We start from the raw sequence: 17,698 nt of genomic DNA on the forward strand, positions 1-17,698 counted from the left end.
AACTGTTCTTTTACCCAGTGGGTGTTAGCCTACTTTAACACTTCAAAAGCATTTTGTCAGTCACTGGAGGCTCACACCTGTAATCTCAGCACTTTGGGAGAGTGAAGCAGGGGCATCCCTTACGGCCAGGAGTTCTAGACCAGCCTGGGCAACATAGTGAGACCCCGCCTTTATAAAAAATAAAATTAGCTGTGCATAGTGGCATGCACCTGCAGTCCTAGCTACTCAGGAGCCTGAGGTGAGAGGATGGCTTAAGCCAAGAAGTATGAGGCTGCAGTAGCTATGACTGCACCAGTGCACCTAGCTTGGGCAACAGAGCAAGACCATGCCTCAAACAAAACAGTACAAAACAAAAAAGTCATTTCCCTTCACCACCTTAACTAAGGAGAATTTTAAACGTAATTTAAACAGCCCTAATCTCACATTTGTCTGAGAAATCCACATCAAACCTTATAAGACAAGAAAGGGACCAATAGTTTATTTATTTATACCCCCTCTCAACAAAGACTTGAGGTGCCTTACAAACAGATAAACAAATAGCCAGGGAAATAGGGGTAAAAATGTAAATAAAATTAGAGAAATAAGATGAAATTAGTGTACAAGCTGGCCTGCTGTTAGATGTTAGAGTATGAGAGACAGGCTACCAGTTGGCTTTGAGCTTCCCTGCAGCCCAAGCAAAATGGAAATACAAGCAATCATGTAGTTCACTGTGTCCATCAGACAGGAACAAATCAGATGACCAGGAATTGAGAGACTGAACATTTCCTCAGGTGGCTGGAGTTTCCACATCTGCAGAAGCCCCAAATCCCCAAGAGTACACTTCCACAAGTACAGGTGCACACTCACCCGCTGTGTGTTGTTGATGACGAAGGGGTCAGGGTTGCCATAGTTGGGGGGGTTTGCATAAGGGTCATAGCCGAGCTGAGCCAGCATGGGGGCGATCTGGGCCATGTCCCGCACCACATCCCCAGGGATGTGGCCAATCCACTTGGAGAGTGCTTCCAGGTTAACAGGCTTGATGACCTGGTCCGTGGACCGCTCGATCCTGGGGAGAGAGGAGACGCTGGAGAGGGTAGGGCAGACCCAGATGGCGCCTGAGCGGGTTCCCTGCTCAGCCACTCTGGGGCAGCAGGAAAGATTGGAGAAACCTGGCCTCCACCCAGCTCTGCCCCATCAACTGTGAGATGGCAGGTGAGTCATTTTGCCTCCTCATACCTCCTCTGTACAATGGGAACACAGCATGCAGTGAGAAGTCAGAAGAAAGTACTAGCAGTATACACCATTGGTACATACATTCTGCTTTCTTCTCCAGCTTAAAAAATAACAACAGTTTAGGTCAGGCACAATGGCTCACACCTGTAATCCCAGCACTTCAGAAAGCCAAGGCAGAAGGATCACTTGAGCTCAGGAGTTTGACACCAACTTGGGCAACATGGTGAAACCCCATTACAAAAATAAGCTGGGCATGGTAACAAGCGCCTGTAGTCCCAGCAGCTGCGCAGGAGGCTGAGATGGGAGAATTGCTTGAGCCCGGGAGGTTGAAGAAGCAGTGAGCCTGAGCTGTGATTGCACCACTGCACTCCAGACTGGGCAACAGAGCAAGACCCTGTCTCAAAAAAAAAAAAAGAAACACTTTTTAATGTGTATGACTAACATGAATATTTTGTCCCTAAAAGAAGTTATAAAACACTAATCATAAAGCTGAAAGCCACTGTGTTCATCACTGCCAGCCCATCAGCTTCCTACAGGCACTCAACCTTTGCACTGTGGAGCACACCACCTTCTCTAACCTTTTCTTGTAGAGTAGTTAAGAGCAAACCAGGGAGCCAGATTGCCTGGGTTCAGACGCCAGCTGTTCCCCAGCTGTGTGGCCTTGGGAAAGTTACTTCACCTCTCTGAGCCTCAGTTTCCTCTTCTGTAATTGGCAATGATAGTAGTACCTACCTCACTGGGGTTGTCTGAAGAGTAAATGAGTTAATACAAAGAAAGTGCTTAGAAGAGCGTAGGCACATTGTAAGTTCTTTTTTCTTTTTGGAGATGGAGTCTCACTCTGTTGCCCAGGCTGGAAGTGCAGTGGCACAATCTTGGCTCACTGCAACCTCCACCTCCTGGGTTCAAACGATTCTCATGCCTCAGCCTCCCAAGTAGCTGGAACTACAGGCATGTACCACCATGCCCAGCTAATTTTTGTATTTTTAGAAGAGACGGGGTTTCACCATGTTGGCCAGGCTGGTCTCGAACTCCTGACCTCAAGTGATCTGCCCGCCTCGGCCTCCCAAAGTGCCGGGATTCCAGACATAAGCCACTGTGCCTGGCCAACACATTGTAAATTTTTAATAAGGGTTAGCATGCTCTCTCTCCTGCGCACACGCTCTCTCTCTCTCACACACACACACACGCGCGCGTCTGCAGCTGTAAAACAAATATGCTAGTTTTTTTTCCCCACTCAATACCTCATTCTTTTTGCCAGCTCTGTAGCCTTCCTCCATCACTTATTTTTCCATTCCCCTGAAGACAGACATTTAGGTTGTTTCCAACTTTTCACAGCTACCATGGAATAACCATCATCTTCAACCTGCTTCCTAACTCTCCCTGTAACAGGCTTCCCAAGCCCCTGAATGATGCAGATCTTACCAATTATAACTCAGGGGCCTGACAGGATGAATGGTGGGGAACCCCCAGGATCAAGGGCCTAGTTCTAAATGCTTTCATCCCAACTAAGAGGTGACTTGGGAAAGAACAGAAAGAGGCAGCAAAAGGAAGACAAGACCGGGCGTGAGGTGAGGAGAATGGGGGAAGGTGAAAGGGTGTGGACTGGTAGGTAGAACACAGATTCAGAGGCTGCAAACCTGGATTTAAATCTTAACTCTACCCAATATGTCAAAAATCTTGAGTATGTGCATGGCTTTTGCCAAAATCCTTGTGTCTCTAGGACTTTATGGTGCAGAAATGAGGTGGATACATCCCAGAACATGAATGAGGGCAATGCTTGATACATATCAGTAAAACTGGAAATAACCGAAGTGTCCAACAATAGGGAATGTGAAGTCGAATATGGCAATCCATGTAGCAGCCTGTCGCACAGCTATTCAAAATGATGCTGCAGGTCAGGCGCGGTGGCTCATGCCTATAATCCCAGCACTTGGGGAGGCTGAGGCGGACAGATCACCTGAGGTCACGAGTTCGAGACCAGCCTGGCCAACATGGCGAAACCCCATCTCTACTAAAAATATAAACATTAGCAGAGCATGGTGTCGGGTGCCTGTAATCCCAGCTGTTTGGGAGGCTGAGGCAGGGAGAACTGCTTGAACCCGGGAGGCGGAGGTTGCAGTGAGCCGAGATCACGCCACTACACTCCAGCCTGGGTGACAGAGCGAGACTCCGTCTCAACAACAAAACAACAACAAAAATGCTGCTACCAAAGAGTGCTGGCTGCCACTGGCAAGGCTCCCACACCACCGTGGAAAAAGGCTACAGAGGAGTATGTTTCGTTGAACTCCAGTTTCATCAACAGGCCCTGAAAATGGTGCAGTAGGCCACACATCAAGATCTGGGTGGTGAGATCATGGATTGTTTCTCTGTTCTTCTTTGGTGTATCTTTTCTAATTTTCTACAGTCAAGATGTATTACTTTGGTAATCTTTTTGTCATAATAATTTATAAAATCCTAGCTCCAGCACCAACTGGCTGGGGTACCCGGCATGTAGGAACTTTGTTGCTAGCGGAGAGCAGCTGCGAGCCTCTAGCTCTGCTCTGGGCCTGGGAAGGGGCCCAGGAGGGACCAGCCATGGGAAGGACCACCCTTTCGCTGGGCTCTCAGGCTATCCAGAGCCTGATCAGCATGGGAAAGCGTGGAAACTGCATATTCTGCTCCAGCATTGTTCAAAGTGCTCTGGGTCTCAGGATAGGGACAGCAGCTTTTCCAATGGAAGAAGGCAGGGAGCAAGGGACAGAGGGAGGAAGGAAAGGAAAGGATGAGGGGGAGTGAAGAGGAGGATGGGAGGAGTTCTGGACATGGGGAGTTTAAGAACACAATAGGCCAGGGGCCTGTAATCCCAGCACTTTGGGAAGCCAAGGCAGGAGGATGGCTTGAGCTCAGGGGTTGGAGACCAGCCTGGAAGACATACTGAGGTCTCATCTCTACTAGGAAAAAAAAAAAAAAATGAGCTGGGTGTGGAGATGCTCGCCTGTAGTCCCAACTACTCGGGAGACTGAGGTGGGAGAATCGCTTGAGCCCAAGAGGTCGAGGCTGCAGTGAGCTGGGATCGTGCCACTGCACTCCAGCCTGGGCAACAGAGTGAAACCCTGTCTCAAAAAAACAAAAACAAAAACAAGAAAAACCCCAAAAAACAGACCTGGGTTCCAATCCCAGCACCATGCTTTGTTAGCTGTGTAGCCTGAGGCCAGTAACTTCTCCTCTGTGAGATTCAGTTTTTTGGTCTATAAAATGTGATAAGAGGTGTTCCTATGTCCTCAGGTTGCTGTGAGGATTAAAGGAGATAAACTTGTTGCGGGCTTAACCCAATACTTGCCATACAGTAGGCACTCATTAAATGACAATGGTGAGGATGAGTACTCCATCAATAAAAGCAGTATCAACACTAAAATAGTAATAATAGCACCTAACATGTATTAACCTGTTTGATGCCCACAGGTATCTATAAGGTAGGCAAATTATATTTCCATGTTACAGATGAAGCAATGGAAGCACAGGGTTGAGTCGCTTTGCCCAGGGTCACACAGCTAAGAAGTGGCAGAGCTGAGGTTTGAACACAGACATCCTTGTTCCGGAATCCACGCTCTTAACCTTTACCCACTATTGCCTTACTACAAAGCATATTCAAAGTTTGCAGATTCTAGGCCGGGTGTGGTGGCTTATGCCTGTAATCCCAGGACTCTGGGAGGCTGAGGTGGAAGGATTGCTTGAGGCCAGGAATTTGAGACCAGCCTGGGCAACAGGGCAAACCCCATCTCTACCAAAAATACAAAAATTAGCCCAGCTTGGTGGCGCATGCCTATAGTCCCAGCTACTCAGGAAGATGAGGTGGGAGGATCACTTGAAGAGGGAGGTGGAGGCTGTAGTGGGCTGTGATCACGCCACGCCACTCCACTCCAGCCGGGCAATAGACCGAGACACTGCCTCAAAAAACAAACAAACAGCCCACGAAGTTTGCAGATTCTCTCAGAAAGGAGAGGAGTAACTGTTGTCATTTTTTGGGATAATGAAACGGAGGCTCAGAGAGATATAGTGACTTGCCCAAGGCCACACAGCTCAAGAAAGGCAGTGCTGATTTTCTTGCCTGGCACCTCTGACTCAAGGGCCAGAGTCTGAGTGGAAGCATCAGGGGCTCCACTCACTTGGACAGGGAGACACCACCGGGCTTGCCAATGAGGTCTTCGTGGTGGAGGACAGCGTCGCTCCAGGCGATGCCGAGGAAGTCGAGGATGAGCTTGAGTGAGCGCCTGGGGTGCAGCACCAGCTGCTCGTAGTACACAGGCAGGCACTTCTCCTTGCCCACCTCCATGCACTGGGCGTACATCACCTCGATGGCCTTGTTCCACTTGGTGAGGCAGTCACGGTAGCTGCTGAGGTCAAAGCCCGCGATGGTGACTTTGCGCGTGATCATGGAGTGCACGGAGGCCCGGCCGTCCCGCACCATCAGCAGGAACTTGGAGTTGGGGAACAGGCGCGACAGGTACACCGAGGACTTGAGCGTAAATGGGTCCTTGTTGCAGAGCACGCGGGCCGGCTCTCCGTGCTTGGCAATCACCTCCAGGATGAAGGCCTGCATGGCGGCGTCCAGCACTTCATCCGTCACCCCCGCCTCGTCCAGCCGCAGCTTCTCACGGCCAGACTTGGACCAGGCCTGGCGCATGGCCAGCACGCGCGGGATGATGCGGGTCTCCTCGCCGCAGCGCACCTCGGGGTGGGCATCCAGCATGGCGCGCATCAACGTGGTGCCACTGCGAGGCACGCCACCCACGAAGATGAGCGGCATGGCCTTGCCGTAGCGGTATTCCACGTGGTTGGTGCCCACCATCACCAGCTCCTCCTGCTCCGGCCGCATGGCCCCCCGGTGGCTCCGCAGGCCCGCCAGCACCGCCCGGCACTCTAGCACCTGCTGTCCCAGCTGAACCGCCAGCACCAGGACCAGGGCGCAGCCGGCTGCCAGCAGCACCCTCCGCACCGACAGGCGCATGCTGGGCCGGAGGCGGGGTAGGCCTGGCCTGAGGGCCCGCTTCTGGGGCTTCAGCGACAGGTTAGCGGGCAGCCCGCCAGGCTCACATCTGGGGAGAGAGGGGGACATGCACAGTCAGGGAGATCTGTGAGCTGTGAGCTCTCCAATAACTGCAAAGTCCTATAACTGCAAACAAGAGGTTGCTGACATGAATGCAGAGGGCACCTTTCATAAGCACTAGCTGTGTGCCTGGCACCCTACTGGGCACTTTTTTTCAATTTTTTTTGTTTTTTTAAAGAGATGGGGTCTCCGTCTGGGAGGGAGGTGGGGGGGTCAGCCCCCTGCCCGGCCAGCCGCCCCGTCTGGGAAGTGAGGAGCCCCTCTGCCCGGCCACCACCCCGTCTAGGAGGTGTACAACAGCTCATTGAGAACGGGCCATGATGACAATGGCGGTTTTGTGGAATAGAAAAGGGGGCAAGGTGGGGAAAAGATTGAGAAATCGGAAGGTTGCTGTGTCTGTGTAGAAAGAAGTAGACATGGGAGACTTTTCATTTTGTTCTGTACTAAGAAAAATTCTTCTGCCTTGGGATCCTGTTGATCTATGACCTTACCCCCAACCCTGTGCTCTCTGAAACATGTGCTGTGTCCCCTCAGGGTTAAATGGATTAAGGGCGGTGCAAGATGTGCTTTGTTAAACAGATGCTTGAAGGCAGCATACTCGTTAAGAGTCATCACCACTCCCTAATCTCAAGTACCCAGGGACACAAACACTCTGCCTAGGAAAACCAGAGACCTTTGTTCACTTGTTTGTCTGCTGACCTTCCCTCCACTACTGTCCTATGACCCTGCCAAATCCCCCTCTGCGAGAAACACCCAAGAATGATCAATAAAAAAAATAAAATAAAATAAAAAGAGATGGGGTCTCACCACGTTTCCCAGGCTGCTCTTGAACTCGTGGGCCTGGGTGATCCTCCTACCTGTCTCCCAAAGTGATGGGATTACAGGCATGAGCCACCCGGTCGGCGGATCATGAGGTCAGGAGATCGAGACCATCCTGGCTAACACAGTGATATCCCATCTCTACTAAAATACAAAAAATTAGCTGGGCATGGTGGCGGGCGCCTGTAGTCCCAGCTACTCGGGAGGCTGCGGCAGGAGAATGGCGTGAACCTGGGAGGCAGAGCTTGCAGTGAGCCTAGATTGCGCCGCTGCACTCCAGCCTGGGCGACAGAGCGAGACTCCGTCTCAAAAACAAAAACAAAAACAAAAAAAAAGGCTGGAGTGCATTGAGTGGTGAGATCATAGCTCACTGCGGCCTCGGACTCCTGGGCTCAAGCAATCCTCTGCCTCAGCCTCCCAAGTACCTGGGACTACAGGCACACACCACCGCACCTGGCTAATTTTTAGAAATAGGGTCTTGCTTCAAGTGGATCCTCCCACCTCAGCCTCCCAAAATGATGGGATTACAGGCATGAGTTACCCCATCTGGCCCAAGAATATTAGTGATTTCTACCATAATCATTGGTTATTTACTTATTCCAACATTTAATGAGCACCTGCTATGTACTGGGAGCCTCAGCCTCCGAAGTCTACTCTTACCATGGACCTGTGCCTGAGAGAGACTGATGGGTTCTACCTGCGTAATTGAGGGAAGGCCTCCTGCAGGAGGTAGCCTTCATGCAGAATTTTGAGTGGTGGGTAGGAAACAGGCGGGTGGAGAAGGGAAAGAAGGATGTTCCCAGCAAAGGGAATAGCCAGCGCAGAGCCACAGGCAGGAAAGGATGCAGCACGACTGGGGAACTGCAAGTGACTTAGTGAACGGAGGGTCTGGTGGAAGCCAGTGGGAAGACAGCATGCCTCTTTGGATGTAAGTTTCCACCCAAAACCACCCAAGGGCCCAGTCCGCAGCTGGGCCTATCCACCTGCAAGGGCTTGGGCTGCCTGGGCCTTCTTAGGCTATAGCAAGTGGAAAATAAATATCAAAGCGGAGGGAACACAGTCTCAGGCCTGGGGTGGAAACTACTAAGAGACTAGGACTTCCTGGCCATGTGACTTGGGAGAGTCACTTCCCTCATCTTAGCCACAGTCTCTTCAGCTGCAAAATCAGGGTGGATCCACTGACCTCAGAGGCTGCTGTGAAAATATGAGAAGCAGCTGACAAACCAGAGATGGATCTCAGGCTGGGGTCACTGGCCTCTCTGTGCATTGGATAATTTCCCTCTCTTCAGAACAACGTGCTGATGAAGTTCTGCTGAAGAGGTTGGGGCTTCATTTGTACCCTTGATTCAGGGTCTGTGATGGGGAAAGCTAATTCAGAGCTACTTCCTGGGGGGAGGCAGGCTGAACAGGACATGCAGCCATTCTGAAATCCCTGCAACAACCCTTTGTCTTCATCAGGTGCTCAGTGAAATTCTCCCCTGAGACCTGTGACCAGAATCCTGTCAGTTATTAGGATTTCAGTGACAGCGTCCCCACCTTGACTGATTTTTTTGTGTGTTTTTAGTAGAGATGGGGTTTCACCATGTTAGCCAGGCTGGTCTCGAACTCCTGACCTAAGGTGATCCGCCCGCCTCGGCCTCCCAAAGTGCTGGGATTACAGGTGTGAGCCACCGCACCCGACCAGCTTCAGCATTTTATGTTCAGCAAAGGTGTTCGCAATTATGGAGCATAAACTCTGCTAAAGCATTTTCCCTGCAGTATCTAAGCTCAAAGAGATGAAGCAGCTTGCCCAAGGTTGCATGGCCAGGGCAGGAGTCCTGGATCAGACCAGGCCAAGGCTGAAGAAAACAGCTCAAAGCAGGCAAGTCAGAAGTGAGCAGAAGACAGCAACGACCTGCACGATGGCTTAAGAAGAAAAAGCAGGGTGACTTGGGACACAGAAAGCAGCCTGGAACCCACAAAGCAGAAAGTAGCTTCCTGGTTACCCAGAGCTAGGGACCCCACTGTGGAAGGGGCTAGAGGGCCCAGCCCAGGGAACTAGGCCTGCCCAACACCCTCATAACCCTGCTGGACCCTGGCAAGGGAGGTGTCCTGGCATCCTCGCAGTGAGGATGATAGGTGAGGGCTTCCAACTTGGAGTACTACACTCCAAGGTTCAAATCTCACTTCTGCCACTTGCCAGCTGGTGATCTGGACAAAAGATATCACTTCTCTGAGCTTCTACTTTCTTCTCCAAAAAAGGAATAATAATACCCTTTTCTCAAGGAAGCTATTCAGAAGGCCAAAGAACTCCTGTGGGGTGCTGAGAAAGCATACCTAAAACACTAACATTAGGAGAACGGGACACAAGAGGGTTTGGGTTCTGGCTGTGCCTTGAATCTGCTCCGTGACACTGGGCAAGTCCCCCGCCCACTTTGGGACTCAGCCTTCTCTCTCCTATCACCTGGAGAATCGTCTTCCTAAGAGACAAGGAAGATGCTCATCTCTCTATGATGCTTGCTGGGATGCAGCTTTTTCTAGTACCAGATTTCCAACCTGCTGGCTGAATAGAAAGGTGAAAACCAGCCAGGGGAGTTTGCCCAGGCGCCCAATCATGGAGGCTGGGGGCATGGAGGGGACTTTTGGAGGGCGGTCTCAGCAGGGGCCAGGACTCCAGGGGAAGTTCCTTCTAGGTGCACTTACCTCCCTTGGGCACTCTCATCTCTGGGCTCCAGCCCTTGTGCCTGTGTGCCAAGGCTGTCTGCTGGCAGAGCCCTGGAGAGGCAAAGGAGATATTGCATCAGGGATGGGCACCGTGGAGAGAGGCCAAGCCCCTGGCCCCTTCAAAGAGGCAGAGTGAGGGTTCAGGCTCCCAAGAGCACTGGACAGTGACATTTGGGAGAAGGACTCTGGAATGCAGGGGAGGCTGCTTCAGCTCAAGATACCACAGCTGGAGTCTCAACTTACCTGCTCCTACAGGGAATGAACTGGCTCACTTCTCAGGCAGAGAGGTGTGAGCTGAAGTCTGAGCTAAGGCACCGCTGCCTTAGGGAGCCCCTGGTTTATGCCAACCAGGCCTCTCCCCTCCTCTTGGCCTAGGGACCTTGGACTCCAGGAAAAGTAAATATAACAATAAGCAACAACAACCACCAATACACACCACTGTTGCCACCTGAGATGGCTGGGTATGGTTGATCAGGTTGTGGACTGCACAATTCCAAATGGTACCACAGGCCCAGCCTACAAGGAATATGCTGCTTCCTGGAATTGAACACAACATCCTACTGTCACCACCTAACACTGACCAAATGCCGACCACGCAAATACCTGTGTCATTTCAACCCCAATAAAAGGAAAGTGTGATGATCCCAATTGTACAGATGAGAAAGCATGACACCAAGAGGAAGAGCAACTTACCCAAGGAATGGATGGAAAGAGTTTCACCATCCAGATCTGTAAGACCTTCCTAACACTTAATCTCCCATGGTTACAGGAACGAGGCTGTGTCTACGATGAGTCCTGGCATGTAGCCAGAAACAGGCCAAAGTGGAATCAAGGGGATCCTTATAGACTTACGGCAGGGCGTATATATCTCCCAGTGCTGTGTCCTTACCATTTAGGGTAGGGAAGATTTTTAGTCCAATTCAAACCTTCCCCCATTTTACAGATGGGACAACTGAGGCCCACAAGGAGAAATCATTTTACAGACTCACATACTGAGTCTGAAGCTAAATCTCCCGCCTGTCAGTCCTGTTTCAGGAGGTGGGTAGTTTGGAATGCAGCTCTGGAGTTGGCCAACTCCTTGAGTATACGTATCACTCCTGAGACTTTTCCTATTCTGTAAACAGGAGATTTTAACCAGGGTAACAACACTTTAAAATGTCAGCTTTTTAAATCTCAGCCAGGCCTGGCGTGGTGGCTCACGCCTGTGATCCCAGCACTTTGGGAGGCAGAGGCAGGAGGATCACTTGAACCCAGGAGTTCGAGACCAGCCTGGGCAATACAGGGAGACCCAGTCTCTACAAAAAATAAAAAGTTATCCAGGTGATGGTACATGCCTATAGTCCCAGCTACTTGGGAGGCTGAGATGGGAGGATTGCTGAAGCCCAGGAGGTCGAGGCTGCAGCGAGCTGTGATTGCATCACTGCACTACAGTCTGGGCAACAGAGCAAGACCACGTCTCAAAAAAAAAAAAAAGAAAAAAAAACTCAGCTTTTATTATTTGTGCCATGATGGCAATAAACAGGCTGCAGGCTGTTGACTGCATTTCTTGGTCCTCCATTCCTTCCTATTCACTCACTCCTTTTCTCCATACCATTTTCCTGTTCCTGAAATATCAGGCCAATTAGGACATCTAAACCCAGATGGAAAAGGGAACCAAGGTGTAACCACAGCAACTAGACCCCCCCAGCAGGCCACCCCCAAACTACAGATACTCAAGCCCCGGCACTCCTGGGACATGGGCGGTCAATGATGTGAGGCCTGCTCTCTTGGAATAAACAAAACCAATTAGGAACCAGGCACTTGAAGCTCTTCCAGAGGCAGGATGGCTCGCCCAGCTGCCCTCAGACAGCTCTTGAAATGCCAGTTAGCCCAAGAGGCCTGCCAGCCAGGCAGCTCCCATGGCCCACGAGCCCAGCCATCCCCCTCCAGGGAACACAGGCCCTTTCAGAGCAATGGAACAGGGTTGTCAGGGCTGTCAGTCATTTGGAGCTGTGCATCCAACATGCAGCTACCAGCCACATGTAACTATTTGAACTCACCTTATGCAACATTAAATACAATTAAGAATCCAGCTTCTCATTTGCACTAGCCACACTGCAAGTGCCCAGAAGCCACACGTGACCAGTGGCTACTGTACTGGACAGTGCACATTTAGGATGGGGTGGGCCAATGATGGCCCAATCCAACCCAGGGCCTGTTTTCAAAGCACCCTTGAACTAAGAATGATTTGTAAATTTTATCAAGGGAAGAGGGTGAAGGGAAGAGGAAGAGGAGAGAGAGGAGGAGGAGCAATGGCAATAGAAACCACATGAACACCACAAAATTGGAAACATTTACTATCTGGACATTTATAGAAATTTGCTGACCTCTGCACTAGAACATTTCCATCACTGCAGAGTGTTCTGCTGGGCAGTGCTGATTAGAGGGCAAATGAGAGGGAGAGGGAGGAGTCAAAGAGCTCTCCTTTTTTTCTTTTTTTGTTGAGGTGGGGTCTCACTCTGTCCAGCCCAGGCTGGAGTGCAGTGGCATGATCTTGGTTCACTGCAGCCTTGACTTCCTCGAGCTCAAGTGATCCTCCCAGATCCTCCCATCTCAGCCTCCCAGGTATCCAGGACTACAGGTGCATGCCACCATGCCTGGCTAATATTTGTATTTTTGCGTAGAGATGGAGTCCCGCTATGTTGGCCAGGCTGGTCTCAAACTCCCGGACTCAAGCAATACTCTTGCCTGTGCCTCCCAAAGTGCTGGGATTTCAAGTGTGGACCACTTCACCCAGCCCCTCCTTTTCTTGTAGGAGGAATATATTAAATACACAGCACCCCTGTGTATTTAACACCAAAGCAAGGGCTTTCCATGCCCTACCTGGTTTCATACTCACATCAGCCCAATCAGGCGGGTGGTGCCATGTTCTCCATTTTAAGCTAAGAAAGGCCCATGTGGGTGCAGGGTGAGCATGACTCTACCACACAGCAAAATCGCCAACAAATAGAAACCACACTTAAGAAAAAAGACAAGAAGGAAATAAGACTCAACTGCTACCAGGTAACCAGGCAGGGGGTGGTGCACGCCTGTAGTCCCAGCTACTCGGGAGGCCGAGGTGGGGGGATTGCTTGAGCCCAGGAGGTCAAGGCTGCAGTGAGCTATGATCGAGCCACTGTACTCCAGCTTGGATGACAGAATGAGACTGCCTCAAAACAAACAAATAAAAAACATTGCTACCAGGGGTGGTACTCGGGTGGTAGGTGATATTTTTCTCCTAAAAACATAACTTGATGGTGTCATCTTATTGTCTTTCCATATGATAAAATAATAAAGTAACTAGTAATTTTTGAATTGTATGCCATACATGTTATGGGCCCAGACTGCTTGGGTTCAACATTCTGCTGCACCAGCTACTGGCTGAAGGACCTTGGCAAGTCACTTAGCCTCTCTGAGACTTGGTTTTCTCGTCTGTAAAATGGGGATGATAATACAGGTCAAGTAGCCCTAATCCAAAATTTCAAAATCTGAAATGCTCCAAAATCCAAAACTTGTTGAGTGCCAACATGATGCTCACAGAAAACACTCATTGGATGTGGGGCATGGTGGTTTACACCTGTAATCCCAGCACTTTGGGAAGCCAAGGTGGGAGAATCACTTAAGCTTGGGAGTTCAAGACCAGCCTGGGCTGTTAATACAGCGAGACCCCATCTTGAAAGGAAAGGGAAGGGGAGGGGAGAGGGAGGGGGAAAGGAGGGGGAGGGGAGGGGAAGGGGGAGGACATGGCACCACCCGCCTGATTGGGCTGATGTGAGTATGAAACCAGGTAGGGCATGGGAAAGGAAAGGGGAAAGGTAAGGAAAGGAGAAAGAAAAGGAAAAAGAAAGAAGAAAGGAAGGAAGGAAGGAAAAAAGGGAGAAAAAAAGAAAAGCAAGGAAGGAGAAAGAAAGAGAAAGAGAGAAGAAAGAAAGAAAGAAAAAGGAAGGAAGGAAGGAAGCAAGCAAGCAAGCTCATCAGAGCATTTTGGAGTATGGATGCTGAACTGATTAGTATGATGCAAATATTCCAAACTTGGAAAAAATTCAAGCTAGGTGTGGTAGCTCATGCCTGTAATCCCAGCACTTTGAGGGCTGAGGCAGGAGGCTCGCTTGAGCCCAGGAGTTTGAGACCAGCCTGGGCAACAAAGTGAGACCTCATCACTACAAAAAAAATTTTTTTTTTTAATTAGCCAGGTGTGGTGGTGCTTGCCTGTAGTGCCAGCTAATTGGGATGCTGAGGCAGGAGGATCACTTGAACCCCAGAGGTCAAGGCTAAAGTGAGCCATGATCATGCCACTGCACTCCAGCCTCGGTGTCAGAGGAGCCCCTGCCTCAAAAGAAAAAAAATCCGAAATCCAAAACCTTTCTAGTCCCAAGCATTTCAGATAAAGGGATACGCAACCTGTAACACCTCCTAGAAGGGCACTTTGAAATGTGCCTAGTGCAAATGAGAAACTAGTCTTGTAGGAGTGCTGGGAGGTATAAATAAATTAGGGCATGTCGGAACAGCACCTGGCCCAGAGCAAGTGCTACCTGCCTGCTGGCTCTTGTTTTCAGCAAATCCTTGTATGCTGGAGATTTTTATCCCCATCTGAGAAGTGAAGAAATTGAAGCTCCAAGAGATTGAGTGATTAGCAGAAGCCACACAACAAGTAAGAGGAAAGGCCAGTTTCCAAATGCGGTTCTGTCTCCAAGGTGCCAACCCTAGCGTGGTGTCATGCGGCTCATAAAACAGGGGCAGCAGCCAGGCACAGGGGCTCACGCCTGTAATCCCGGCACTTTGTGAGGCCGAGGTGGACAGATCACGAGGTTAGGAGATCGAGACCATCCTGGCCAACACAGTGAAATCTCCTCTGTACTAAAATACAAAAAATTAGCCGGGCATGGTGGCGCGTGGCTGTAATCCCAGCTACTCAGGAGGCTGAGGCAGGGGAATCGCTTGAACCCGGGAGGCAGAGGTTGCAGTGAGCCGAGATCGTGCCACTGCACTCCAGCCTGGGCAACAGAGCAAGACTCCGTCTCAAAAAAAAAGAAAAAAAAAATAATCAAATTAAGCCAGAATCAGTTGGTTGTTGGAAACAGCGGAGTTTCATTTCAGCAGGTGTGGTGACTCACACCTATAATCCCAGCACTTTGGGAGGCCGAGGCAGGCGGATCACGAAGTCAGGAGATCGAGACCATCCTGGCTAACACGGTGAAATCACCTCTCTACTAAAAAAAAAAAAAAAAAAAAAAATTAGCCGGGTGTGGGGGATCGCGACTGGGAGCTCCCAGCTACTCAGGAGGCTGAGGCAGGAGAATTGCTTGAACCTGGGAGGCAGAGGTTGCAGTGAGCTGAGATCACGCCACTGCACTCCAGCCTGGGTGATGGAGCAAGACTCCATCTCAAAAAAAACAAAAAACAAAAAAACGGGCAGCAGGAGACCACGGGAGGAGACTTTGCTCCCTCTTTCCATTGACCCTGAAATGCCACTGGAAGGGAGGGGGCTAATCAATCTAAGAGATCCCCTTAGACTCAGATTCATTCATTCCACCAATGTTTACTGATCAAGTACCATGTGCAGGGCCCTGCTCAAGATACTGGGATACATCAAGGGCAACAGACAAAGGTTCCTGCCTTCATAGAGCTGACATTCCAGTGGGGAGCCAAGAAACCAGTGTGTGAGACAATGACACCAGTGATAAAGGCTCAGAAGCAAATGCCCATGATGAGAGGTGGAGGCATTCCACAGGGGTTAAAGAAGGAAAGAAGGGAGTGACATTTGCATTGAGACCACACTGAATTTTGGCTCAAATCTATAGGAACTTTCTAAATCATCATTTCTCCAAGCTCAGCAGATCAGGAGGTTCCCAAGAGAAAAGCGGCAGGGGGGCAGGGAGGGGACAACAGCGGGGAGCTGGCAGTGCACAAAGCCAGCTCAGGAGGTCACTGCACTTACAGAGCGGCCCTGGAGCAGGGCCCAGTGCCCACGTGCTCAGGCTCAGCCAACAGCCCTGCAATTCCTCCCCATGGGAACCAGCTCCCAACATTCCATTGCCATGGCTATTCCCAACCCTACCGGACCACGCTGACCACACCACCTCCCACCTACCACGCCCCAACCTTCTGCAGAGCTGGGAAGACGCAGGTCTCTTGGGCAGGGTCCCTGGGAATCAGGGACCTCTGACCTATTGCGTGGGGAAGCCAGCCAGGAAAGCCCTCCAGATTCCAATGGGGTGTGAGTAAGGGAAAAATAATTCTGAACCTCTGGACACTGCTTGAGCATAAAAAGCATGAAGAGTGGTTCAAGAGGGAAAAAGGGCAGGGAGGCTGGCATGCAGCCTTAAAAATATTAGCTCAGGCCAGGCACGGTGGCTCACGCCAGGCATGGTGGCTCATGCCTATAATCCCGGCACTTTGGGAGGCTGAGGGGGATGGATTGCTACAGGAAAGGAGTTTGCGACCAGCCTGGAAAATAAGACAAAACCCTGTCTCTATAAAAATTAGCTGGGCTTGATGATATACACCCATAGTCCCAGCTACTTGGGAGGCTGAAGTGGGAGGATGGCTTGAGCCTGGGAGGCAGAGGTTGCAGTGAGCCAAGATCACACCACTGCACTCCAATCTGGGTGACAGGGAGAGATTCTGCCTAAAAAACAAACAAACAAACAAAAAAAATTAGTTCAGACTTAGAGCCCTTATTATATACCAGGCACTGAACTAAGGGTTTTACATATATCATTGCATTTTGTCTTAACCATTGACCCTATTTGACCCTCCCTTATTAACCATCCATTTCCTGGGGCTCAGAGAGGTAAAGGAACCTGCCGAAGGCCATGCAGCTGGGAGGCAGGGGAGCTAGAAGGAAAACTCAAGTCTCTCTCTTTCCAGAGCCTGTGTTCTCCTCCCTGTCTTGCTTTGCATTTTTTTTTTTACCTAAAACCATCAAAGCAGGGTCCCACACACTGTCCCAGTCTCCCGTTCAGAGGCCCAGTTCAGCACTCTGTTAGGGACTAGCCAGGGGTGGGGACTGATGAGGCTGGGGGTCACATCCTGGCTCCCCCACTCAGAGGCTGGGTGTCCTGGGTCAATCTCGGGCAGCTCTCTGAGCCTCAGTGTTCTCATCTGAGAAATGGGAATAACACCTGGAAGAGTGTCATGGGAACTATGTAACTTCCATCAAGTCAGGCAGAGCCAGCATAAGAAAACTATTACCATTTAATTCTTTTCCTTTTCTTTTCTTTCTTTCTTTCTTTTTTTTTTTTTTTTTTTTTGAGACAGGGTCTTGCTCTGTTGCTCAGGCTAGAATACAGCGGTGCAATCATGGCTCGCTGCAGCCTCAAACACCTGGGCTCAAGCACATTCTCCCATCTCAGCCTCCCAAGTAGCTAGTGCACCACCATGCCCGGCTAATATTTTATTTTTTGTAGAAATGGGGTCTTAATACATTGTCCAGGCTGGTCTCAAACTCCTGGGCTCAAGTAATCCTCCTGCCTAGGCCTCTCAAAGTGCTGGGATTACAGGCATGGGCCACTACGCCTGGCCACCTTTTGATGTTAGGATCAGTCATTACAGCACACGGATAAAGACTGGCAGGGACATACACACAAACTAAGGAACGCGTGGTCCGGTCAGGTGGGATCAGGGGTGACTTCTTCTCCCTGTTTGTTGTTGTTTAGAGTCAAAATGTGCAGGGCCAACTGTGCATTTTTACTCTAATGACAACCCTGGAGGGTGGGCGCTATTATTAGCCACATTTTACCGAAGGGGAAACTGAGGCTTAGAGAGGTGAAATGCTTTGTTGGAGGTCACACAGATGGTAACTGGTTGAGCCTGAACTGAAACTCAGGCTATCTGATGCCAGAACCCAAACTGTTTCCC

General features: G+C 50.3%; 1 protein-coding gene across 2 annotated transcripts in view; it reads right to left on the reverse strand.

Annotated features, from left to right (window-relative positions):
- TPST2 (tyrosylprotein sulfotransferase 2) overlaps positions 1-17,698 on the reverse strand; it is a 65,317-nt gene that overhangs the window by 9,657 nt on the left and 37,962 nt on the right. For both annotated transcript variants that reach the window (XR_002004093.3, XM_004063207.4), the window contains exons 2-4: positions 9,800-9,871; positions 5,358-6,287; positions 847-1,045 (exon numbers count right to left, since the gene is read on the reverse strand). Coding sequence is in view for 1 of the 2 variants with exons in the window: in XM_004063207.4 (XP_004063255.2) it covers positions 847-1,045; positions 5,358-6,199 (1,041 nt within the window). In the remaining variant the exon portion in view is untranslated. The remainder of the gene's footprint in view (positions 1-846; positions 1,046-5,357; positions 6,288-9,799; positions 9,872-17,698) is intronic.

This window comes from Gorilla gorilla, chromosome 23, assembly GCF_029281585.2.
Source record: "Gorilla gorilla gorilla isolate KB3781 chromosome 23, NHGRI_mGorGor1-v2.1_pri, whole genome shotgun sequence".
NCBI classification, from domain to species: domain Eukaryota; kingdom Metazoa; phylum Chordata; class Mammalia; order Primates; family Hominidae; genus Gorilla; species Gorilla gorilla.